The sequence below is a fragment of the Buteo buteo genome, chromosome 5 (genome assembly GCF_964188355.1).
Source record: "Buteo buteo chromosome 5, bButBut1.hap1.1, whole genome shotgun sequence".
Classification (NCBI taxonomy): domain Eukaryota; kingdom Metazoa; phylum Chordata; class Aves; order Accipitriformes; family Accipitridae; genus Buteo; species Buteo buteo.
Window position 1 is genome coordinate 3,365,100 of NC_134175.1, and position 26,950 is coordinate 3,392,049.

At 43.9% G+C, this 26,950-nt stretch overlaps 1 protein-coding gene across 2 annotated transcripts in view; it reads left to right on the forward strand.

The window, feature by feature from the left end:
* Nucleotides 1–314: 314 nt before the first annotated feature.
* The window catches only part of MXRA8 (matrix remodeling associated 8), a 38,803-nt gene continuing 12,167 nt past the window's right edge, over nt 315–26,950 (forward strand). The window contains exons 1-5 of one of the 2 annotated variants that reach the window (XM_075027236.1): nt 315–416; nt 19,779–19,799; nt 20,235–20,543; nt 21,126–21,227; nt 22,489–22,947. In XM_075027236.1, the coding sequence (XP_074883337.1) occupies nt 344–416; nt 19,779–19,799; nt 20,235–20,543; nt 21,126–21,227; nt 22,489–22,947 (964 nt within the window). In that variant the 5' untranslated portion in view covers nt 315–343. Of the gene's footprint in view, nt 417–11,941; nt 12,233–19,778; nt 19,800–20,234; nt 20,544–21,125; nt 21,228–22,488; nt 22,948–26,950 lie in introns of those variants that run through there. The other variant, XM_075027237.1, reaches the window with a different exon arrangement.

Below are 26,950 nucleotides of genomic sequence, written 5' to 3' on the forward strand. Positions count from 1 at the left end.
ACCACGTTACTCACCAGCTCCATTCCCTGGGTGCTTTTGAGTCAGAGCTGTTTCCTCTACTGACAAAGGGTTTTCGCTGCTGTCAGCACTGAGGCAGCTCGTTCATTATGGAACAGCCAGCTGGAGTCTGTTCAGCGGCAGAATCAGCAGGTACATCCTGAAGGCAGAATCTGTGACTGGTCACCCAGGCTTAGCAGACCTTGATTTGGCTTCCCTGACCATTCATATTGTTTCAGTTACTGTCCAGAAGATGCTGCTGCATATGATCTTTTCGGTTGCTTTCCCTAGGTCTGAATGGGTATCCTCCAGAGAACTCTCAGTGCCTAATTTTACTGTCTTTGTGATGTGGGAGAATGGCCTGTATTATTATTGGCATCCTGCCATCATGAGAACTTCTGCTGTAGGCCCATCGGAAGGTAGGACAGAACTAAATGTGTGCTACTTTCTGATAACATCATCCATCCCTTGGGGAAGGGAAGAGGGCTGTAGCCTTTGGAAAGACAAGAAAGGCTTTCTCTCACAAGTAATTTGTGCAAAAACCTGGGACTGTGGAAAGAAAGTGAGCGGAAAATAACAATCTTGATATGTGTGCCTTGGGTGCAACACCTTCTCCTTGAGTGAGGTTTCTAATTATGAAGTGGAGCTGGGGAGCGGAAAGGAGAGCAAATAAAAATACACATACGTAGCCTTCAGTGTAGGCACAGCTACTTCTGGAGTAGGGGTGCTAGGTTAAAGTAACTTAAACATTTCCACATTGTACTGATGGAGGAATATGCATTACTGCATATGGTGTCATGGGGCTGCTCCACAACTTGGAGTGGGAACTGTAAATGAGCTTTACTGTCTTTTGGGGTTGGGGTTTTTGTGTTTTGGTTTGTGGTTTATTTTTCCCCCTTCTCGACATGGTTTCTGTTACCCGAGCGTACGCAGGCTGTTGAGGGGGTTGACAGGTCCTATGGCTCTGCAGAGCGCTACAAGCTTGTGCTGTCGTGTACATCTATGAGGAGCTGGACTGGGAGAGAGCAGTACAAAGCATGTATGCCATAAACTGGGCATTGGTATGAATCAGCTCCATGCAAAGTTTTCTGTTGTGTAGCCTGCCTGGGGATTAACGTTAGCACTCAAGTTTCAGGTATATGCTTTGAGAGAGGAATGAGATCTGCTCTGCTGAGCCAAGGGGAAGTTGTCCTCTTCCCTTCTAAAGGGCTGTTGCAAAAAGCCTAAAGGCAGCAAGGGGAAAGCCAGTTTGTTTGCTGTGTATTTCAGCCTGGAGTGGGTCAAAATCAGCTTAGACATGCTCATAACTTTGGCTGGATCCTACTGAGTGATCATTTCTTTCCCTTAATATGGCTCAGTGTCAGTGTATCTCAGGGTCCTGTAAGCTGCACTGAAGGGGTGTTGTCTTTTGCCTTTGGTCTTCAAGAGACCTCTAGCAATTTCCTTAAAAAAAAAAAAAAAAAAAAAAAAAGAAAAAAACCCACAAGTGCAGTTTTCCCCTGAAAGTATCAGCTCTATCATGAAGAAGGAAACTCATGCAATTATGGAAGTTGTGACTTCTACTAAAGGGTAAAATTAGGTGCTTGAGTCTTTGGGATTAATTGCTGATTTCACAATACCAGTTTAGGTTGGAAGGTGTGGGTGGGGTGGGGTCTCCAAGTTTATATCCTTTCTTTCCTCTGTCCTAAGCTATTATATAGTGGATTTTGTTTTGTGAAGCACCTGCTGTGTTCCGCTCCAGAATGGTGACATTGTTGTCATGGGTGAACGTGATAATTTTGAAAAGGCTTTGGCATTTTGGGGGAAGGCACTATGGAAATGTTCCTTCAGTTTCACTAGAAAGTAGTAACGGCTAATACTGGCTTAGTGTGCTTTGGAGGGATGCTTTTGCTTACTGTTCTGCACCATAACTGAGACACTCACCCCTCTACTCTCGTATTCAAGTACCAAATTTAGTATTGTAGCATAATACTCAGATCTCTGGACAGAAGGAGCAATGCTGGTTCAAGCAAATAGGTTTATATGCAAAAATAGAACACTTGATTTCTAAAGGAGGCAAAGCAAGCAGCACCCCGTTTTCTTCAGCTGAAGTTATGGTTTCCAGAGTCCTCTTGGACTGATCTAGAGCAAATGCACAATTCACATAGACTACCCTTAAAAGTTGGCCAGGGTCCATGCTTGTGTGTCTAAATCTGGCAGCAGGATTATGTTGCATTATGGAAAGCAACCTCCTTTCAGCCAAAGTATTTTTATTTTAAATGAAATGGCCTGCAAACCTGAGGTAAATAATAAAACTCTCTGGGAGGCAACCTTTGAGCACCCTTTTCAGAGCCAACCTATTAATTTTTCCACTCTTTCCCAGTCATTTCGGATCTCAAAATAAGATGCTGTGCCTGGAATCCCACTGCTTAATTATTTTGGGCGGGTACAACAGATGGGCTGCAATTAGTGTAAGGAATGGTGTTTTCCTTCAAAAGCTCCTAGTACCAGAACACTGTTCCCATGTGCAGAGAGACTGAAAGATGTGGTTTGAGGCACAATGCTGATGGTCAGAAAGGGGACACAAAATGTCATCTCTCAGCTAAATGTGTCCGCTCCCTGAGTACTCTGAGAACTTTTTGCTTCTTCACAGAAATAAACAGTGCAGTGTGCTTGTGGTTTAAGCTTTTCCCCTGTTAGAGAAACTTGGCCTACTGCTGCCTGTGTATGAGATTGCTGGAGAACTGCTCTGGGAAAGGCATTCTGTTTAGTCCTCTCCACTAGCACTGAATCAGTGCTGTTAGTGGGTGATCACTGCTCTTAATGTTGTTGAATTTTGTTTTAATTTTGTTTTGCATGGAAGCTTAGCAGGTTACTTATGAAAAACACAAACAGAAATAGGGAGTTAGGGAATAACAATTATGGCATCAAAGCCTGTTTAAGTGTATGTGAATCTTCCTCCTTCAGAGTGCTTTTAGGTTCAGACCTGGATGTCCTTCTTGTTTCTGATAAAGGAGAGCAGAAGCACAGGGCTTCTTGGTGATGTATCTTGCAGCGGGGCCCGAAAGCACTGTAACTTCTGTGACACTGCCAGCCTTGTGTTGATGAGCGTCCCATCGTAAAGTTTTGGTAGTACAGCCAGAGACTCTGCTAGGTTGCCATTCTGCCTGGGGCATTGTGCTGTGTTCGCGGTCAGCCAGGACTACGGTACTGCTAGGCGTGTGAGTGAGTAGGAGTACTGGACAGGGATGCAGGATTTCTGGACGCTGTTCTTCAGTGGCCCTTGGTCACATCTCTTCCTCAGAACCTAGCTGCCTTATCTAGCATTAACAACTTCCACGTAAACTGCCTGGAATGAAGAAGTGTGCAAAGTGCAGGCCTCTTCTCTATAGAGGAGTGTTGCTAAACTGAAAGATGGGACCCAAGTCTGCCTGTCTGGTGCCTTTTTTCTGGAATTTAGAAAGTGGCCGAGTAACAGCCAGGTGGAATGTCACAGTTCTGAGCTGCTGCCTTCTCTTGCATTTCTTAAGACAAACACACTGGCTGAGTAAAAGTTCAAAGTGGTGATTTGATCCCTCAATCATTTCCTCCTGAATCTCCGTGCTGTCTACCATCTGCCAAATTGGACCAGTACTAGGTATCTACCCCCTAGAGGGGAGCCTAGTGGTTTCAGTGTGGATTTGAAAAAGCGAAGACGCCATAGAACCGCAGCTCCCATGGGAGTGAGTCAGTCCCGTGTCATAGGTTGGATACCCTTCTGTCTCAGGCACTTGATATTCAGAAGTTAATTTAGGGGGATCATTTGTCTGTATAGGTCTAGAAGTTTTGGGGGCACTCAGTTGCAAGTGGTAGCTTGTTAGGAGCCCTGAAAAAAAATCCCCCTGCTTCCTAGCAAAACACAGTTGCTGGCTGCTACTGCGAACCTTAGAGGAAGATTAACAGATGCATATACATGAACAGAGACAACTCCTGAAGTTATGGTTGATGGTAATTCCAATTCAGATGTGCATATTTTTCCATCCCCTCAGGAACTTCATGGTTCGTGTAGTGATTTTGAGCTCATACTTGGTGGTTTTTTTTGTTTCTTTCTTTTTTTAAATTCTGTGTGTCGGAAGACACTACTGCCTCTCAGAATAGACTAGGAGATAAGTACTTAATATTTGAAAAAAAATAAAATTTAAAATTGTAATTTCGCTGTGGTCTTCTGAAAAGAAGCAGCAGGTGGTAATGACTCTTGTTTGCCCTAGGGAATCAGAATACTGGAAAAAGTCTGAGAGGCAAGAGGGATGCAACAGGCCACTGTAAGGTTAAAAACCAGGGTTCTGTCCAAATTATGTCTGAGTTCCATGTATCATTGAAGCTTTCCAGAGCTGAAAGAGAGGAAAAAGATTTTTGTTTAACTCTGCCCTTCAGTCTGCTTCCTTGCAAGTCTTATGTGCACAGCGAGGCTTCATAAAGTGCCAGGGCTTTCTAGGCTCCCCGGGAGGACAGAGGCAGCATAGTCTAGCGAGTGAGGTACTACTGGGCTGACATGCAGCTAGGCTGGGCTGTATTCCTAATTCTGCCACTGATCTGCTATGTGAATTTGGGTGAGTCATTTCCTTTTGTGTTGTATGTCTCCCTCCTGCTCCTGTCTGTTTAGACTACAAACTTTTCCTACGAGAAGCTGCCTGTGCTCTATATAAAACCTGCTTATATGGAAGAAATAAACGCAAGTGTGATACCACCAATAAAAAGACCCTTGCAAACATGGATGAGGGACCAGAAAAAAACCCATATAATGTGTTTTTAGGTTGTCTATTTTTAAAGACATTTTAACTGAAACAATCATGGCAAGCTACTTACAATGAAATTTTTTTTTTTTTTTTAACTGAAGAGAAATTATTTTCATAGGGAACTGATTTTCCAGATTCCCCTTTTTACATGCTTTGGTTTATCCCAAAGATATTAAACTTAGTATCTTAAACTTAAGAGAAAACTTGTGGATGTCAGTGAGGTGCTTCTTTGTGTCTCTATTTGCATTCCTGATTTGCTTGCTGCTTGTTGTTTTCCCATTTCTCATTGGTCAGTACTTTTTTAGGGTGAGGGCTTCGATTCTGTATGTACCTTCTCTATCACAGAGGGATCCTGATAATGGTTGGTGCCTATGGATATCATGAAATATAATGATAATTTTGATACTTGATATCTGAGAAAATGCTGGCTACACACGTGGAATTCTGTTTCTGTGGCTAGTCTAGATATAAGATCACAGCCCATTATTATTGTCATCTAATGAAACTACTCCTTTAGCTGTAATAGGAGGCACTGCTATAGTGCGGGGAACTGTAGATTTCAACCCTGATTAAGATTTGTGAACTAAAAATGAGTTCAAAAGGAAGTAATAGAGGAAATAGAGGTTAGTACTAAAGTGTTCCCTTGATCAGGTACCTTAGACAAGGTCTTTGCTGCTGAAATTGAGGAGGTTGTGCTTAAATACCATTGGAAAAAAAAAAAAAAACCCAAAAAACAAACCAACCAAAAAACCAAAACAACCATCTCAGTGAGAACATTTATTATCTATTGGGATTTAACCAACTTAACACAGCCTAACTGCATCTGATTCGGGTGCTTATTTGGAACAATGTGGAGTTTGATGCTGATTCAAAAGAACTATTTTTACTATCAGAAATATTTATTACTTACAGGATTTTGACAGTGATTTTCACAGGTTATGAATGGTATGATACATTGTATGAATAGGCAAATCTATTTAGCACCAGAAAAACCATCTGATGAAGGACAACTATGTGGGATCTACAGAAAAGACAAGGTGGTTCTGCATTCTCTTTTCTTTTAATGGAAAGGGTAAGCTAATTTCACCATTACCTAAAGCTCTTTAGTGGTAGGATTAATGAACTGATGGGTATTTGTGGAACACAAGGTTTTATGAGGAAGATTCTTAGCAGGTGTAAACTGACATAGGTCTGTTTTAGTTAGTATAAGCTTTCTGATTTATACCTGCTAAGTATCTGCCGCTGATGATTTTTTGGGCACATAAATCCATTTGGCTTTTCTCCCCACACTGAACCCAGCTTTTTGGATTTAGTGTTGTGGCAAAATCACCAAAATGCATTTTTATCTTGGAATAATAATCTTCAGGCTTCAGTCTGGAAAAAAAAAAAAGTCTGTGTTGGTTTCCTGGGCAATTTCTCTGTTTTTGTAACTGGTTTCTATTAATGGTTTTGAGATGAATCCCAGGAATCTGAAGCTGACTGCTTTCCAGCAAAATGGGGTGTTTAAATATCGTGCCATCCGAAGATGCTAGACGACAGGAACCACTGAGCTCTAGAGATGCCTTACGGCAAAAGATGCAGACACAACTCTCTGATCTGTTACGAGGACAGCAGTGCTGGAAGAACATATAATCACACACATGCACACATATTAATCGATTCAGTAAGAGAGCAGTCTGCTTCAGTGCTACAGTTTAACTCTTCATTTGCACATATCTAAGTCTCTGCCAGGCAAGCTGCAAAGCTCAGTGCGTTAAGCCGAAGATCAAAAACTTCTTAGATTCCCTCTAACTAAATACCTTGCATACCTGTACGCTCACATTAATTAATTTATGCTCCGATGCCTTTAGCACATAGGGATGTAGAACTTTCCAGCTGGAGATCCAAGGCAGGAAAAACTTGAGGAATTGAATTCAAAGGACGGCCCCTAAATAATACTTACTGTTCCTGGGCAACCCTCTCATTTTGCTTCAGGAGTGCTTGGGCATAGCATTGCACTGACTACCACTATGGGGTGGTTTTGTGGACTTCACCTATCTCTTTGCTGGAAATGGGTCGTCCCAGGGGTATTATTAACTGTTGCCATGATATTGTTTTATACATACCTAGTATAAAGGGTGTCAGGGATCTGCCATTCTCATACACTAGGCATGTCTGTTTGCCTCAGCTGCTGGTTTGGTGACTGCAACACAGGCTGGTGATCACAGTGGACTTGAAGGAAATAAAGCAAAGCAGAAAAACATCTGGCCAGACCCTCAACTTGTCATTCTGAATATGCTCTTCAGAGAAGGCAAATCAGGGGCTTTAGCGTTTATGGCTAGGGAATAAACATTGTAATGCTGGGTCTGTAAGAGGTACCTGGCTTGTTACATCACTGGAATAATGACAGGCTTCACTTGACAGCCCTGTTATTGTGGTTGGGTTTCAGTTTTGTCGTTTCAGTTCACAGCTCTTGCTGCAAGTTGGATTATTTCAGGCTTGCTTATGGGACTCATTGCAGCTGTAAGATTTATTTTAATGAGAAAAGCTTTGCAACCAAATGAAGCCTCCTGGGAAACGCATACCCTCTGGTAATTCACATGGTTCTGTGTTACATTGCTCTTTTCCATCAGCAGGCAGCGCTAAGGCTTCCCCTACCCACACCAGACCTTTCTTAGAAAGGGGGAGTCGGTATGAGTGCGTATTTATCCTTCTGCTTGTTACAGGTTGATCACACTACTGGCATGACAAAGGTGTTTTGAGCAATTCCCACTAGAAGATAAATGGTGTCAGTGTACGTTAATCCTGAACTGCAGTACCCCTGCCTTTCTCTCTTTTGCTGTTCCCATGCAAAGTTCTGTTTCTGCTCTGTTTTTGGCTTTGCAGGATCCTTGCTACCTTTGCCACTGTACCTGTCAATTAGCACTCTTTATTCCCAAGCTGTAGCATTCCCTACTACTTTTAAGTTCTAGGAATTATCCTTGCTTCTGCTCATTGGTAGATATTTTCTCCTTTCCTTTGATCAAGGCAAAGTACTATGGGTCCTGTATTTAAAGAAGATCTAAAGAAGTTGTTGGTAATAAGCATGGAGTGTTGACAAATCCAGTACTTAAGGCCTTGTACTGTACTATGTGTCTTTGTGTCAACAGAGCATTAATCCTGTCATTCCTTTTTAATGCATTACATATATTTATAGCTGTGAAAATGGGGCGGAAGTGGCCACTTCCACTCCTGCTTCCCAGGGTTAATGGTTCTCAAAATTGCAATAAAATGACAGAGGGTACCTCTTGGCATCAGACTTTCTTCCCAATCTGATACTTGCTCAGTTTCTAGACTGGTGGTCTTCAATTCAGATTTATTGGGAGGTCTTTCAGTGCAGCCTGCAGCCATGGAAAACAAAACTGTTAAAATGGAAGAGATCGGGAAGAGGAAACTTCCTGGCAGGCATGGCTTGCCCATTATTGTTTCCCACAAGCCAATTAATCTTGTGACCCCTGCACTGTCTTTGGGCAGAGCTTTTTTCCACCTGAGTTGCCAGCACTTCATATCTGAAATAGATATTTCGTCTCTATTTCAAATCACCATATTATTCCTATCTGAAATAGGTGTGACTCTGGAAACACGGGAGCCTTTCTTCTCCCTGCTAACCTGATCTGTGATGAGGATGGCAGGCGCAGAGCTCCAGGAAGCAAAACCACTCGTGTTGGTGCTGGAAGGTTCCTTTCCCTTGCATGGATGCAGTTGTTTTCTTTGGACAGGATTTGTTGTCAGGGTAGACAGCTGTATGTGCTGCAGTGGGCAGCTACGGGTAGCTTCTTGTTTTGAGAATCAATACCCAAAATACCTCTGGGAGTGGGGAAGGAGAAAGGCTAGGGAACACTGGTCAGGTAAGCCTCTGTGGAGAATCTAGTTAAAAATTCAGCTCCTGACGGGGCAAAGTGTTGACACAGCTGCCCTTACAGGATCTTTTTGGACTAGCAAAGCTCTAGGAAGACAGGGCTGACTAGGGACTGTGCAGAATTAAAGACTGGGGAAAAGGCAAAGATCTGTGAAATAGCCTCCTGTGTCCCTTTCCTTCTCTCATTATGAGCCCCAGAGAAGCTGTTGCTCTCTCCTTCCAGTGGGTGATTTTCTTTAGGAGACTTCAGTGGGTTTGGCCTGAACTTGGCTTCTTTCAGTCAGGAAATAGCCAATTCATGACAGCAGCAACCACAGCAATCTACATCCATCCCAGAAGTCATGCAAGAAACAGCCAGTAACCTCTGCAGTGCCAAAGCTAGGAGGCAGAAAGGTGGAAAAGCAACCTGGAATTGCAGCCTGGAAGGTTCTGCCTGTGGTTGAGAGAAACCAAGGGAAGGGGAGGGTGCCGTATTTGCTGTCTGCGCAATGGGAACGGCTTCTTGCCTCCCAGCCAAACATTTTCCAGACTCTGCTCTGATGACGCAGCTGAACAAAAGGCTGTCAGATTTGAACCTTTCATCTGGCTCCCTGACCTGACAGAGGCAACAGGAGAGGCTCCTTCTTCCACTAGACTTCTGGCTCAGCAACAGGCCAGCACCTCGGCTGCTATAGATCAGTATTGTCTTTGTTGTAATGCCTGAGAACCCGGCAGCAGGTTTTCAGTTTGGGCGCAGTAGGAGCCTTTGCCGCATGCAGGTGGTTATGGAATTGGACTAATGCAGCTGTCTGAGGCTTGCAAAGACAAGCCTATGTTTTTGCATTAGGGTTACAGTTGGAGTGGACATGTGAACATACAGGCTGTTGACACAGCTCAGCTGATGAGTGTGGGAACTTGGACTGTGAGTGAATGTGTATCTAATTACCCACAAACTTCTCCACTTAACATAAATGACAGAGTTGACATTTCCAGTGAAATTTTGCGGGGTTCTTATCTGAAGATTATTTTTAGACTTTTCGCTAGGAACAAACCAGCAGTTATCTGGATCTGTTTTGGACAGTGTGAAGACCCGCTGGAGTTAAGAGTAGGCTTTTTTTAATGGTCAAATTATTCAATAATAATAGCTCCAGTTTCTTGGAATTTCTTTGGAAGTGTCTGGTTCTGTCTGCTGCTGGAGACAGGATCCTGGACTAGATGAAGTTCTGATCTGATTTAGTCTGGGTGTTTCCAAAGTTTCCCTTGTTGCAGAGTGTAATTATTTAGATGTTTGTTTATCTTTTTGTTATAATGCTTTTCTCATTCGCAAAACACAGGCCCCTCTGGGGTAGAGGAAATCTATCTTCTGGTATACTAGATAGTACAGAAAAATGTCAGAAGGAAAAATTCAAGTGGGGCGATTAAGTTTATCTCCATGGACTGCCATGGGAAGGCTACCAGCTTGTACTTTTAAGCTTTCCTGTGAGAGTCCCACATATATTTAGCTATGTTCTACAGGTGGACGTTTAAGAACTGTAAGTTTTAATTCCCTTTCCCCAACATTTTCCACTTGATGACTGATTGTATTGTTAAATCCACTAAACACTGTTAACCATAAACAACAATAATCTAACAACAGAATGCAAGCAAACAGAAAGCTTTACCATATTTTATTTTTTAACATATACTAGCAGCAGCTACACTATTTCCTGACTTTATACTCCTGTAATTTTCCTGCAAGTCTTGCATTAAAAGACTCCTTTCTTATTCAGTCCCCTACATGGATTAGGTTGTTAGGCCTACAGAAGGCCAGATTCAGATGGAGCCATATTCCAAGTCTAAAGCAACATTTACACCTTTCGTACCCATATCCGAATGCTCTTTATGGAACAGGGTGTTGAATACAGTGACTCAGTGTCTTTTACCATCTTGTTCTGCTTGAAAAGAAAATAAATTTTTCCACTGAGAATTACTTGCTTTTTTTCAGAGCTCAGACTTGGACTGATGTGGAAGAGAAATGTCTTAACACTTACAGAGTCAGCAGAGGAGACCAACTTAAACCAGTTTAGGGCCTGTTCTAAATGGTTCAGCCAGCAGCCTGATTAAGCTGTTCCCCCTACCTGTGAAGGTTGCTGCCCTCTTCAGGTTAGGCTGATAATTTTTCAACTCTTTAAATGGCGGCATGAGGGCATGATTTCATTCTGTGCTTGGTTAGCCCTGCCATTTTAAGGAGTCTGTCCCCTCTGAACATCCCGCAGCATCTAAAGAAGTAATCCCCTAAACTGAAAAAATTACTCTCTCTGGTCTGCAGATGCAAACTAAGGTGATCTGAACTTTAATTGGTCTGTGAGTGTATACACATAAAGGGTGTATGTAGATTTTCTTTTGTAAAGCAGTGTTTGGAGTTTAAGAATTTACTGCTTCTTTCTCTGCTGTTTGTCATTGATTGTTTTCAGTAACTGCGTTATCCTAATCATTGTGGGGCACAGTGAAGTGGGTTATATAAACACACTTAAATACATCAGTACAGGCTTTAGGAACTGGTTAATGTAATTTAACAGTCTTTCCCTTGAGCAAAGACTGCTGAAAATTCAGTCGTTGCTTGACGTTGCTGCTGTCTCTTGGCACTGCTGTCAGGGCTGGTATTATCTCTTGAGTATGCGAAGGAGAAGAGGAGCAGCGCATCAGGTCGTCTGTGGTTAAGGTTACTGCAATGTGTTGGCTGTTTGTCTTGGTGCCAGTCAAGCAACTGCTAGCATAGTTCAGTTCTTGTATGAAGGCCTGGAAGCAGAAGTTTTAAATCTGACCCAGTTTTCTGTGTTCTGGCCTCTGTGATAGGGAAACCTGTTCCCCACATTGCAGTATTCTGGGGCTTTTAGTTGCATTCTAGGCTCTTTCGCCTGCACTGCCCTAAGCTCCCACACATTCAGTCTTTGTCATTATTATCCTTTTGCTAAGATAGCTGCTATTAAGCCCTTGCTTACAAATTGCAGGACAGAGTAAATATTGTTTTCTAGGTTGTCTTTGGAGACTTGACCTTGAAGTAAAACCATATGAGGAGACAAAGATCAAAAAACCACTGAAGGCAACAGAATAAATCCAGTCTCGAGCAGACAGCTGGATGAGTGTCAAACAAAGGAAGGAACAGCTGGATCAAGTAAAGCACAAGGAAAATTAGTTCCATCCCTAGGGGGAGGGAGAAAGATTGTTTCGCGAGCCCGGAGCTGTATGGGACCAACTTTACCAGATGAAACTTTTACATCAAAGTCAGGGGCAGATCAGAAGGTCCCAGAGGGAGGGGAAAGAGAAGAGTGGGTGTTCATAGTAATTGTGCAGAAAGCGTTAGGGAAAGGAAGGAGGTGGAGTGTGAGTGTAGGGGGAGAGCAGAGTGGGGAGGTGGGGAATTGGAAGTTGTAGGTGGAGTAATTCTGCAGAATATGAGCTGCTGTCCACAGCTTTCTGGATGTAAATTGATGAGGTCATAGTGTTTTCCAGTTACAAAAAAAAAAAAAAAAAAGTTAAAAAAAAAGTCTTCAACTTGTTTTTCAAGAGAGACGAAAACACGGAGAAGCTGAAGAAATGGAGCAACTAGCAAAACTCCTTCTGTGGCAGATTTTGCTTCAGCAAAGTAAGCTCCTAGCTGATCGGCATGATGTTACTTGTTTTTATTGCAACTGCAGAGGACGGGGCTGGAGGTTAGCTAGAAGATTTTGAACTGTTATCTTTGTAAGATTTTGCTCAGATTCCTAAGTTAGCTGTGTTTTCGTCTGTGACGGGAGGATTTCTCATGCTTTTTGGAGAGGAAAAGGGAGAGAATGGAGAAATGTTTGAGGTTGTTTAAGCAGTACTCTATTCAGCATGTTTGTGCAATCTATTTTTTCCTATCAGTTATCTCGATCAGCAAATTCAAAAACAATAAGCTTGAATGTGACTACAGTAAAGCTTGCGTAGTTAGATTTACGTGATCCAAAGTTATTTTACACTTTTGAAGAGGCAGAAACAGCTGGGGGGGGGGGGTGTGTGAGTGTTGAGGACAGAGGAAAAAATTAAAGTGGCTTTTTGTTCTGTGGGGTTTTTGTGTGGTTTTTTTTCCTGTCAGCATAAAAACAGAGACATAGGAATTCACTTTTGGGTAAGGTGCAAGAAAGGGATGAGGACAAGTCTGATGAGCTTACAATAATAGAATGGCTTGTACCTTTTCCTTAATCACAGAGTTTTCTGTAAGAGCTGAAGGCAGATTCAGGGTCCTGAGAGCCTGGCCCCAAGCTAAACAGAGAAACCCCAGTAAGGCTTGGATGGCAGGAGGAGATTTGAGGATTAATTGCAAAACCCCAGCAAATGCACACTTGCAGCACTTTGGGCTCTAAGGAAGGCACCTATGAGCAAAGGACCAATTACAGCTCTAAGAATAGTATGGAGAGACTTCATCAGGGTGCTGACAGTAGGAAGTGAGGAGCACAAGCTTTTTGGGACTGGCTTCTGTGTTCTTCACAGCCCTGTTAATGAAAGGCTGTGGCTAGCCACCTGAGCCTCTCAGCATTCCTCAGTATGTAGATGGAGTAAGCTGAAGAGTTCTCAGTTTGGTCCTTAATTAACGTAGTTTCCGCGTCATCACATCATCCCCAGTTTTGCAATGCCTCAAGGCAAGGTTTAGGAATTGGCGACATATGGGATCAGTCATAGGGACGGAAGGGTTAAAGTGCCTCAGAAAACTAGTGTGGGGGGGTGGGTTAAGCCTGGAGAAGGAGGAGAGGCCACATAATGTATTTCAGAAGCACCAACCAGTCCCGCTGTGGTTTAGCATGTTGGCAGAGCTCGGGGAGCACCCAGGGCAGGAATAGCAGGTTGGGTTGCTGTAGAGCAGTGGAGGAGCTGTGCAGAAGCAACAGTATCCCACCGGAGGACGCGTGATCTCCGACAGACTTTTTTCAGGTGTATTTTGGAGAGATAACTGTCCGTACGCCAGGCAGCCCTGCTGTTTGAGGGCTATCCCCACCCAAATCAGGTTATAACATAATGAGCGGAGACGGGAAGGGGAGAAGGGAGGAAATCTGTGCCGCTCCATATTGCAGAGATGATCCATTCTAGAGACGAACCACACCCTCAAGTGTTAATGTCTCGCAGGGAGGAACAGCACTGTGTTTGGAATGGCTCTACAAACTATTCTGTGGGCCTAGAGCCAAGGTGAAGTACACAAAGCAGAGAAGGGTTTATAAAGCTGAGCTAATATCTGAACCGTCTTGTGAGAAAGTTAGGGCAGATCTGTGAGGGGTCCTGATTGTGCAGTGGCCAAGATGGCGACTGGTTTCTTGTACAGACAGAGGGCTTCTTCCTTTCTGCCGAGGCAGCACATTCTTGCTTTTTGCCGATTCGTGAGCATGTTCCTACCTGCAGTGAGGTGTTGGAATTGTTGGGACTCTTCCAAGGGGGAGTTAAGGGCTCTCCAGTCCTGGCGTCCTTTTTGAAAGCAGAAGAACTGCTGTTGAGAAAGTTGTCGCAGGAAGCCTTTAAAAATAAACAAACGTAGAGACTTAGATAATTGTTCTGCTGAAAAGCTCAGTCTTGCAGTCCTAGGCCAGCAGGGGCAGGTGGTGAATGGGAGATGTCTGGGTAGAACTGTATTGCTCACTATCTCCCTCCTTTGCCTCTTCGAGATGGGCCCAGATGTTATTCCTGGTTACTGGTCAGTGGGTTTTTAAAAAGTGGCTACCAGAAGAGAGCTGAGCTCATTTGTGTAGCTGTTACCTTGATGTTACTGCATCATAAGCCATTATGGCCTCTTAGACGCTGGCTCAGCTCCCTAGAGAGTCAGGATGGAGCCGCTGCCATTCTCCAAAAGTATTTGGAAATAGCTTGGTAGCACAGGCTGCTGTTTTTGCAATAATTGTGTGATGGCTCTACAGAGACCATTAAATCCCCTGCACAGACAATGGGATTTATGGGAGAAATAAGGAATGTGACACATACAGATTTCATGAAGAACATGTCCTTTCTCTAGGACTAGACCATCCCTCTGTGCCCCTAACGTAAAGGGGATGTCGCTTCCTTTTCCAAAAGAAAAAAGAAGCTGAGACAGACCAGGAGACGCTAGAGAAGGTGTGCAAAGGACTAATGAGCTGAGCTTACTTAGGCAAGCGGAGTGTCAATCTCACAGACTGCTGTTTCAACCCACACACCTGGTGGGTTTTGACATTTGGTTCTCCAGTGACTTCTTAGTTTGTTTTCTTTCCTGCCCACCACTACAATCTGGACTTCAGTGGTGCTTGTTGCTTTGTAAGGCACTGTTCCAGGCAGCTTATCTTCGCTCTGCTGACATCAATGGCAAGGATCTTCCTGAGTTCAGCAGAAACACTGCAGGGGGAGCTGGTGTTGTCATGTCCCATGGAGCGTGTATGCCACTTGGTGCTCAGGCTACCACTGATGGTGTGTGCAGTTTCCTTTTCTGCTCTGGTAGTCTTTCATCCTCCAGTATAAGGCAGGAACTTGGTGGTTTCATTAGCGCATGCATCTACCTGTGAAGCAGACCCTCTGCCAGCAGCTGTCTCCAGGAGGAGAGAAGCGGTGGTATTGTTCAGGCAAGACTCAAGGGGCAGTTTTCTGTTTGAACTGCTCCAAGGACACTGCCTAGAGACCTCTGAGTATGTACGATGTCTTTCAGAGCCTGAGGCTTTTACTTCTAGTTTGCCTGCAGTTTTTGTGGCTTAATTCTTTACTTGAAAAGTGGATGGGATTCAAGAAGTAAGAGCTGGCTCTGCCTTTTACAAGGGATTAGGAAATACTTCTGCAGGCTGCTTTCCTCTTCCTATATTGTGGGACCAGCAGAACACCTCTGGGATCCTGCTGAGAGGCATGCTGAGTCTGCACAGAACATGTCAGAGGACAGCTTATAGATGTCTTTTTGTTGTTTTTTTTTTTGTGAGTACATCACACAGAGAGGACAAAGTGATTATCCATCACATGGTATTTGAAATTTTAAAATGAAAAGCTACAGTGACTTCTGTGTTGACAACTATTAAGGTATTTGGTGTTTTTGAAGCACCAGGTCCTGGAGTCCCGTGATTACAAAAGTCTGAGCTTTTACTAGGTGCATAAATACTTCCTGATTTTATAGTTGCAGGTTGGGAAGTGTGACTCACCAAAATAACTGCTTCCAGTTTACCCCACTCCTGTAGTTCATAAGCTGTCAACTTTGCTGGGTTATGGATATGTCTCTGCCTTTGTTCAGTAGCTATTGTGTTATACAAACAATAACTTTAAAAAGCATGGCTGGGGGACATGGCTTGTTTGCTCTGCTTGTCTCACATAGCACAGTGAGGTCTCATAGCAGAGGGAGGAGACTGAAAAGAGAAAAAGGCTTATTCCTTCTTCAATTACTGCTCTATGTTCAGGTTATTGAAGGTCAGTTGTTTTAAATTCCATTTTCTCCAGGCATACAAGAGATCAGAGACATTCCAGATTCCTTAGATTTCTAAGTGATCTCATTTACAGCCATGTCAATAAGTTTGAGTCTTATCCGTGACCTGATACATGTGTGCAGAGTTCCAGCATTGCTGGGGAATCAGAACAATCAGTTCTTCCTTCTTTGTCTTGTGGAGTTCCCATGCCTCTTGTAAAGACTTGTCTTTTCTTTCCCTTCTAGAACTTTGCTTATTGGCTGCTATGCTGCTGTCTTTTTGATATTCGCACCTACCGCTCAGACCTGACGCTTCTGTCCAGAATCTCTGTGTGTGAACGTGAGTGTGCGCAGACATGCAGTGAAAAACACTTTCTCTTCCACGTCTCGTCTCTGTGCTGAACTCCAACACAATACTTAACTTCGTCTTGCATGGGTTTTGTTCTAGCGCATAATGTCACTGTAACCCTGGGCAGTTCAGCTTTGTGTGGCAACACTCAGCAAGTCAAAATAGCAGTACGGTAAAATGCAGGCAAGGCATCAACACATCCCTTTTTCCCAACGGGAAGCAACATCTCCTGGTCACTGAGGGGCAGACCTAGAAAGACCCTGGAGTATAATTATGAAGTAAGCAAGTGTGCTCCTGCCCTGCTTCTTAGGGAGCTGCTAGCAGAAGCTTTAAGAGCGGAGGGAAAAAGAAGCTGTCAAAACCCACAAGACAAGCTTTTCTTATCTAAAAGCTGTTACATTACAGACAAGTTCACCGCATCCTTGTTTCACAGAGTTGTGTTTGGAAGCGTGCTGGAGAAATACATGGAGCTGGCTGACAGGGCTCCTCCAGCAGCCTAGCCTGGCAAAAGGCTGCTGTGGGTGGGAGAGTTAGGACCTGGGTGGTCCTCACCGTGCCTGTAGGGCCAGCTAAAAGATACAAAACCAGGGGTTAGTGCTGTTGTTAGTTTAGGGCTGTGACAGGCTGCTGAGCAGAGCATATTGGAAGGCTTAGGTGGATGCTTTTGTCGGTTGTTAGATTTATGATGCTGCATTTGGGCTCAGTGGTTTTTATATTAACTTGCAAGAGGGAAGGAGAAAAGTAAAGGCATTCCTCTTGTTGAGCCAGGAGAGGATGTTTCTGCAGCACCAAAATCAATTTGCTGTTAATGAGCAGTAATGTAAGACTCTGGAAGCACTGGCTGTGCAGCCAGCCAGCTTATAGACACCACTCCCTAGCGCACAAGTCGCTGTTCGTGTTGCGATACTGTGTTGTTCCCTTGCCACAGGGCAAACCACCAATTCAGACACGTGGGCATTGCTTTGTCACACTGATACAAGTGGATGCTGTTGTGCTGAGAGCTGGTTGCCCTGTTGCAAGTTTGACTTTCTCCTGCAGAAAGCTGATTTGGTGCTCTAAAAGAGCTTTGTATCATTCCTTTGTTGTTCTAAGCTAAATCTAAGTCCTGGCTTCCAGAGACAGAGGCTAGCAGCTTATCATGTTTTAGCATCAGGCATTTTGCAGCCTAATAGGAGAGACCATCAAATGATGGAATTGTCTTGTGTATGATGTCTCTTTCTTATATCCTTTCTAGACTTTTTTTTCCTTTGTGGTGCTGAGATTATAAAAGTAGAAAAAATAGCTTACATTTGGAGTGTCTTTGAACTGGCAGTTCAACAGTCGGCGCTGCTCATTTTTGTTCTCTGGTGTCACTGCCCAGTGTTTTGTGATAGGAAAACAAAAGGAAACAGAGTTTATTCTCAGCCCATGCACTGGGGGTACGTTAAAATAGGCCCAGTCTGGAGTTAATTTATTCTCTTTTGACGTGCATAAATTCCAGGGCTGAAAAAAAATACAGCCTTTGTCTGGAGGACATTGTGACTATGACATTAGCAGGACAAAACATCTAATGATCTTGCTGGAACCCACTTGGGCTTGACTGGTTAGAGAGATGAATGAAGTCATTGTGTTGGGAATCTGAATCGTACTCTCAAAGCATGATGCCAGGAGACCTCCTAGACCCCTCCTACACAAAAAGCAGGAGGGACTGGACCAGAGAAATGCAGAAACAAAGGCATTAGTTCATGTCTTGCAAAGTTCTTCCTGCATAGATCTGAGTCACATGAGTTGGAGAGAGTTGCAGTTGTGTCCAGAGCATTACAGTGTTAACTGTGCAGACCAGGAATGTGAACAGGAGAGACTGGGGGGGCATGCTCCCAAAACGAGGATGTGTTTGCCCAGCAGAGTGCTGACAACAGTGCGTGTCGTGAGTGTAAAGCAAAACAGCCAAGTCACATCACTCCTCATTTGACAGGTAGATTCAGCATACTGCAGGTACAGAATTCCCTCAATGCATTAATCCCACCATCAATTTTATAGGAGTTTGGTTTGGAGTCTTGGAGATGAAAGTTATCTTTTGGCCTTCAATCTAGCGCATCAGCAGTGTGGATCCACTTCCCTGTACTTGGGCAGTTCTATCCCCCAGCAAATGAGCTGGGATCAGCTCTGACTCCAAGTCTATTCAGGCCTTTGCCTTAGCAGAGAAAGTTGACTGAGATGTGGGTGTCTGCTGGGGAAGAGATGGAAATTAAACTGTCACATTCATTTCACAATGGTCAAAGAGCACAAAAATGAACATGGTTTTAACTGGTCACATCTGGGTAGTACCCCTCTACTCAGCTCTGGTGAGACCCCACCTGGAGTACTGTGTCCAGCTCTGGAGTCCTCAATACAGGAAAGACAAGGACCTGTTGGAGCGGGTCCAGAGGAGCACCACAAAAATGATCAACGGGATGGAACACCTCTCCTATAAGGAAAGGCTGAGAGAGGTGGGGTTGTCCAGCCTCGAGAAGAGAAGGCGCTGGGGAGACCTTATCTCAGCCTTTCAGTACTTAAAGGGGGCTTATAAGAAAGATGGGGAGAAACTTTTTGGTAGGACCTGTTGCAATAGGACAAGGAGTAATGGTTTTAAACTAAAAGAAGGTAGATTCAGGCTAGGTAAAAGGAAGAAATTTTTTACAATGAGGGTGGTGAAACACTGACACAGGTTGCCCGGAGAGGTGGTAGGTGCCCCATACCTGGAAACATTCAAGGTCAGGCTGGACGGGGCTCTGAGCAGCCTGATCTAGTTGAAGATGTCCCTGTTCATTGCAGGGGGGGTGGACTAGATGACTTTTAAAGGTCTCTTCCAACCCAAACTATTCTGTGATTATATGAACTGTTCTTTGTCTACTGTTTCTGCTGGTGCCTTGTCGTTTATGCAGAACCAATACCAGATCCTAAGATAATACTGGTGCCTCCCTTCTCCCTGCCCGCTCCTGCCTCCTTGGGTTCTTGGTTTTGTCTTACCCAACTTTTGTTAAATAGTTTCCTCTTGGGCAGAAGAGGCCTTTCACATAGTTTTGGTGGGTGACGCGTTGATGGATACCTTTGGTGTAACGTTTGAATAGCATGGTGGAAAAAACTCTGTGGCTATAGATGGTATGAAATAAAGACATGGGCTGTATGAAGTTCAGTTGCAGGCTGAAGTATATCCCACATTGCTCTTAAGTTTGTTGGATCAGGCACTGTCTTTTGCTCTAAGTGTACAGGATCTGCTGCAGCATGGACCAACCAAGGTCTGAGCCTCTGGGCTTAACCACAATACACATGTTAAATAAGTATATTAACAGAAAAGGGAGGAATAGATGGAACAATAACAGAGGACGAGGCTGCTGACTATGAGTGTATTTGTAGGTTGTTTTTTTTTCTTTTGTTGTCAGTAACAGTCTTTTTTTCTTTCTTCTTTGACAGGTTCTGTTTATTTATATTCAGGTGAGTGACATCTTCGTAATCTGCCTGGTTTTGTGATCATGAGAAGAAATGAGAGGAACCCTGATTCCGTGACATGCAATGGGGGTTTCACTGCTGACTTCCATAGGCATGAACCATGCATCCCATGAACTAGTATCTGTAAACTTTGATTAAACTGGGAGTTAGGATTAGGAAGGGTAGGTAGGACAGCTCAAATCTCCAATCCTGTTAACAGACATCATAGACATTGCTTTCACTGAATGAAATCTGTGTTCGTAAGTGGCTTTCTATTGTATTTCTTCATGAGAGCGCTCTATGTTGGTCTTGAAAGTTACTTTCTTTTGGGTAGAAGGTGGGCAGAGATTCTAGGACTGGTCTGAGTCCTACTCTAGTGTCTTCTTCACATGCCATTAATCTGGTAACTCTGTTTTTTTGTTCTTTGCTCTTGGCTCTCAGTCCCAGCTGATGCCTCAAACCCAGACAGTGTTGTAGTGTCAGTGTTAAATATCAGTGCTACATTGGGGTCACAGGCTGTTCTGCCCTGCAAGAGTTACCGCATGGTGTGGACCCAGGATCGTCTGAATGACCGCCAGCGTGTAGTCCACTGGGATCTGTACAGCAACTACTATGGAGATAACAAGATGGAGAGGCTATGTGACATGTACTCCGCTGGAGATCAGCGTGTGTACAGCTCCTACAACCAAGGGAGGATATTCATGCCCCAGAATGCATTTACAGATGGCAACTTCTCCTTGGTGATCAAAGGTAACTAAACAGCATCTTTTCTCCCTATGCTATCTGCAGAATGGAGGATTCATGTCTAAATTAACTTTGTGTTTTTCAGTGAAAGTGGCTATTTTACAGAGCATATTCTATAAATAAATAAATATCAGTCTAATGAGGTCAATGAGGTTCTCTGAAGCACTGGCGATAGTATTTTATTTCCCTTTGAAACAGTCCCATTTTAAGAGAGGATTGGTAACAACTCATTTCCTGAAAGTCGCTTGGGCTTCTTGTGGACCTTTGACTATTTTGGTTCCTGAATTATAAAGCCAAGATTGTCATTCTTCCTATGTCTGCTCTTAGCTAAACTTAAATCAGCTTTCTCTTTCCATCTCCTACTACAAATGTGTTCCACACAAGCAAATATACTGAACAAATTATTGTATTAGGTGAGATGATTCTTCTCTGTTTAGCCCACCCTGGTGATAAGGATGGGTTTAGAACTAAGTTATATAAAGACCCTTTTGCATCCATACAAGCATTTGGGAAACAGTATAAATGACAAAAGTAATCATTGCCTCAGTATAAAACATTCAACTTCCCCTCTCTTCTCTGTTGTACTAGATGTTGCAGAGAGTGATGAAGGCACATATTCTTGTAATCTTCACCATCACTACTGCCACTTATACGAAACTGTGAAAATCCAACTAGCTATCACCAAGACAGGTAGGTGTGGCAGACAGCTTGGTGTTCCTTTCTGCAAGGGACCTGGTCTGGCAACTGGAGTCCAGTGGCCACCAGGACTCTGTTGGTGGGGCTTGTGTGCTGATTCACGGTAAGCCTTGCATGCTGTTCTGCTAGTGTCAGAGAAGAGTGGTGTGGATGCAAGGTTTTGCCCATGCCTTCTCAGTTGCAGGTTCAGGGCACAGACGCCACAAGAGGCTTGGAAAGCATCGTAGTCAGTGGTGCTCACTATGCTGTTTGCGATCAGATTCCATGAGTTTCAGAAATTTTATTCAATGTGTATATTTATGAACCTCTCTCCTTTCCTGGCATGTGCCAAACAATGCATGGAGCCTGTTAAGTTAAATGTTTACTTTAGGCAGCCCAATTAGCTAACTGTCCTGTTACTGCTCCAGCAGTAGAACATCCCTAGTAACAATCCATCATCTGTCAGGTTAGCCACAAAGATCTGCCTTGTACATTGGTTGGTGAGCTAACCCTGAAAAGTCTGTAGTTAAAAAGCCTCCTCAAGTTACCACACCTTAACTCCAGCTCTAAAAGCAAGCTTGTAAGGGATCTTGGCAACTGCAGTGTGTGCCACCCATGCATCACTACTGTGTCATTTAAATCAACCTTTGTATAATGCACAAGTGGAGCTGCTGGGGCTGATTGTGCTGGGAGGCTGTTGAAGGGCTGATGGGATAGCAGAGAAGTGCATCTCTTCTGCTGCTGTTCTCACAGCTTCTGTGCAATAAAAAAAACCAAGCAGGCCTGTGAGCCCCAATCTGCTCATCTGTGTTTTGGTTCTTTTGTTACTCCTTTTCAAGAACAAAATACAAAACAGTGGTTCTTGAACTCCTCCAGTAATTAGGGCATTTGTGGGTAGGAAAGCATTTCCTGCTTGGAGAATTGGGATACAGCATATTGAAGATGAAATCTGTTATTCTCGTTCCATTCTTAGTCTGTAGAGAGAATATACTTCCTGCTTTCTGAAGCAAAAGATTAACTCTCAGTTATAAGGAAAAGAAAGTGGTCTTGCTTAATGCAGTGACCTAGGATGTAGAAGATAAAGGTGCATTCTTTAAATGAAGTAAGTGTGAACAAGGCACACCGTCTGTGTGGCATTTCAGGATCCTTGGAGGGGATGTTTTATAGGATTGCAGGGTCTAAGAGCAATCTTATGTGTGCCTGGGTGTCGTTAAGAATAGGACAAGTGTGTAAAGATGCACGTACCAAGGTTGCACAACTTGTATTGTCTCCACAGCTGAGGATGCAAAGCAGTACTGGGATGGGGAAAAGCCTGTGATTCTTGCCCTAGAAGGCAGCACAGTGACTCTCCCCTGTGTGAACCGTAACCACATCTGGACCGAACGGCACAGTGAAGAAGAACAACAAGTAGTCCACTGGGACAGGCAGCCCCCGGGGGTTCCTCATGACCGGGCTGACCGCCTCATTGATCTGTACGCCTCTGGAGAACGCCGCTCTTACGGACCTCTCTTCATTCGTCAGAAGATGAACATCACTGACACAGCTTTTGCCCTGGGTGACTTTTCCCTGCGGATTTCACAGCTGGAAAGTGCAGATGAAGGCACTTACTCCTGCCACCTGCACCATCACTACTGTGGTCTGCATGAGCGCAGGATCTACCAAGTCTTCGTGACGGAGCCAGTGAGAGAGAAGAAGGTGGTGAACCTTACAACTCACAACATTGCCCCAGCCATAGGTAAGTGGCCTCTGGAAGTGGTTCTCCTGATTGAGGAAGAGATAAGTATCTACAGTTGCAACTCTGAGCTCTAAAGAGCTCAGTAAGCCACAGGACAGGAACGTAACAAGTTACTCCCCATCATCACCTCAAGGAGGCCTATGCTCTAAATGCCAAACTGTCCTTGCCTTTCATGTTCCTCCACAGTGGTCTGCAGGGATCACTTAGTGCCAGCAGGAGGGAGCGTGTCAAGGCAAGGCAAACCTGTGCTCTGCAGAAGTGCCATGGACACCACTGAAGTGAAGGTGCCACTTAAAGCAACACTGACGTTTCCTCTATGAAGGTTTCTCACAGTTGAGCCGGCAGCTATTCCTGCCCTTAGGGTTAGAAAAGTAGGTGAGGTCTTGCCTCCCTTGCTACTAGTACATGGCTCTAGTGTATGGATCTGTCTGTTTCTGAGCTGTTTCCATTACATTGGCATACCTGAAGCTGCACGCGTAGCGATACTAGTGAGGATTCTGTAGAGCTGCTTTAAGACTGTGCTGCACCAAAAGTGGAGTGTCCCACCCATCAGGGTTAATTACCCTGCTCGCAGTCTTGTAGTGACATCATGTCCAGCTTCTGTTTTCTTTGCTCCAGGGCAATTCTGCAGCTTGTTCTGCTCTGCAATGCTGACATGCCCTAAGGCAAACAAGCTGTTTTTCTAACAGGCTCCCTTTCCTGATTGCTTTTATGGAACAGGAGAAGGTGTGGGGCGGGGGTTGATTCTGCTCTGCCTTTGCTGTTACAACATGCCACTATTCTCACCAGCGTAGATCATAAGTGTTTCTCTCCCGGTTGCACTGGGGTTTAGGCTGTGCAAGATGCCAGACTGTGCAAAATAGAGCACCAGGAATTTTCCTCCACCCTTCGGCTTTTCTTTTTTTGTCTTAAACCAATTTTCACATTTTCCACTGCAGTGAGCTATCATCTGACAGCCTGTCCAAACTCAAAACCGTCATGCTTCGTTCAGGCAGAAAAATAAAATAAAAATTCCAAGTTGAATTTTTTTTTAAAGTCTTTTGGGTATAGTTCCTTATTAACATTGTAAAATATTCATTGTGGTTTAATATTTATTGGCTGCTTAATACAGAATTTTGACATCCTTCATACATTTTTAAATAGGTCTATTCTTCTCTAGCAATTGGCTTTTTCAAGTCACAGAAACCTAAACCTCCCTCGTGGGACTCAGGTTGGTGTCCAGAAAACCCAGGCAGTACTAAAGAGAGGTGGCTGTTGGTGGTGAGCTGACAGGGAAGCCGGGACATAAAAATACAAGTCTCCATGCCGGCAGCCCTTTTGCTGCCCTTGAGCCCTATCCAGATCACATTGTGCAGATGGAAACTAGGTCTTGTTTTCAGAGTTGCCCACCCAGCAATTTATACCTCTCTTTCCTGAACGTTGTCCTGTTTGTTGCTGAATAGTTACCTACCTGCTCAGAAGTTAGACAGAACCTACAAGCAATTTAACCTGCCAGGGCTCTCTTAGTTTGGCAGTAGTACCCTTAGTGCTGGAGGAGCTTGGCTTCCTGAGAAAAGCCATTTCCACTGTCAAAAAGAACAGCCTTAGAAGAGCTTTGTCCCCTATGGGCAGTGAACGCTCAGCTGGTCTGAGAGCACCACACACAAAAATGTGCTGAGTCGATGGGAATGTGAAAGAAGCTGAGACATCCAGAGTGCCTTTTTCAAACCCACTGCTGATGAGGAGCCTGCTCAGACGTGCCCTATTTGTGTACAACAGCAAAAGCTGAGATACTGCCCCATTCCACGAAAAAACTGTATAGAACTCTTCTGGGGATATAACATAAAGCTAAAATGAAACATGAGGAGATAACAAAAGCAAAAGAGTGAGCTTTTTCAGCAAGCAGCTATAGTTTCTGGCATAGCTCCAAGGCCCGGAGCCATTTCCAGCCAGGAAACTTCATCCTGTTTCGAATATAAGCATGAGCCTCAGTTTTGCTCTCAGTCTCAGCAGTATGAATGGGGTGTACGTCTACTAATTCAGAGCATTTTTACTCTGCGTTTGCTTTGGAGCAAGTGATTGAAGAATGACATCTGTTGTGTCTCATGCTTATTGCTAAACTATTCTCAATCCTTTGCTACCCTTGAAAAGAAAATGGGCCACATAGCCAGCATTTGTGAGCTCTTTTCATAGAGAGCTCTCCGTTTTTCCCAGCAGAAGAATCTGACCCTTGATGCTTTGGTAAAGAAATGTAATGACATCTCTGTTCTAACACCCCACCCCCCCCATTAGAACTTATTTTCCAGTAGTTAAATGAGATCATGTGAGTGAATTGGAGGCAGATGGGCATGCCATGTTGAGATGCGCTGAAAGATCCGATCTTGGTTACAGAATAAACCTTTGTCACCTCAGCTGAAATTCTGATATAACACTAGGATGAGGAGGAGAGTCTGTATAACCTTGGTGATACTATTCTAGGCGCTGACATTCATCTGCTGGGTACGACGGAGTTACTCTCTGCCTCAGTTTCCCTAATTATAAAATGGGATATATTCTACTGCCTTCCTGGTGATGCACTTTGAAGTCCACCAGTGATGCTTTGTTAAAACACTAGTATGATAAGTATTTTTGGTATTATTTGACTGAGTAAGCCAAGGAGGCCCAAAGTTATTGAATCTGTGTCCACTGTTTGTTGTTACAGTGAACTCTCCAGTGTTGACTAAAGTTAAACTCGGCTCCTACCCTATCTTGCAGTACTGTGGGAAAGCAAAAAGCCAGGAATAGAATGCATTTATGTTTGCTGACTTCTGGCTCAACAGCTGCTTTAGTGGCTACCATCTCATTATGGCAGCTGCTGAAGAAGCCTTTCATGAGCCAAAGATTTGTTAAAGCAGAACTGTCACGTATACTGTTTGCAGCTTTGCAAGTGGGATTTTTGGTTTGGTATTTTTTAGCTTAGTAGTGGTTAAAGACACATGCTAGTTTTCAGCAAGCACACGGCATCTAGCAATGCCAGTAAAAAGTAGAGTGTTGCTAGAGTGGAGGGCTGGACTACCAGAACACAGCATATGCTAAAACCTCTCGATTTTCTAGGACACCTGTTAGCATTAGCAAACGATCATCTCTGGTTTCAAAGTGTTTATTTCAATCCACTATCATCTTACTTGATTTTATTGTTGGTGGGTTGGTGTTTTGAAATGCTGGAAACAAACTACCCGACAAACTGGAACCACTCACTGTGCCAGCAGTTCCAAACCCATCAACGTTTCTCACACTAGAATGCTTCTGTTAAATGGTACTGTGGCTTTTGGGATATTTTCCCTCATCTTTCCCCTTATTCCTTCTGACTAATTTACAGGGTTAAACTCCCAAGAGAATGATAGGCCAGAACTCCATGCTGCTTCTTGCCAGGTGCCCTCTGAATGTTCCCTGTTAGGGGGACAAGGTGTCACTTTTCAGCTCTGTTTTGAAGAGAAAAGCCTCTCCCAGCACAGTGTGTCTTGCAGCTTTGCTCTCTGTGCCTGGGCTGGATTTGTCCACTCCTCTGACTATTGCAAGCAGAGAAGTCGCTTCCCCTTTATATGTGTAAAACATTGACCTATTTATTTGAGATCTGCAAAAATGTTCCACGTGAAAGTTTTGAGTTACCCTTCCCTGTGCTGCGGAACTGAAATGCTGCTGCACCCGCAAATGGAATGGAATCTTGGCTTTTCTTTGTGGGTTTTCATTTTATTTATTTTATTGATTTTTATTTTATTTAAAAGGAAACTCATTCTTTGGCATTGAAAATTCCTCCCACTCTGTAAATTATAACCCTTGGCAGGGAGGGGCTGCTTCATACTTCAGCTGTCTGGAGCCGAAGCAACGTGGTGCGTGTGTTGTGAGGGACCCAGAGGAGGGTTGTGTTACCCTGCAGAAAGACTTGGGGCTGTCTACCGTGGCTTCTTTCTGGACTTCTCTGCAATAAACAAGAACACACTGATAGCCAGGCATCAGGAAGGGAATGCGTGACAGTCACTGTTAA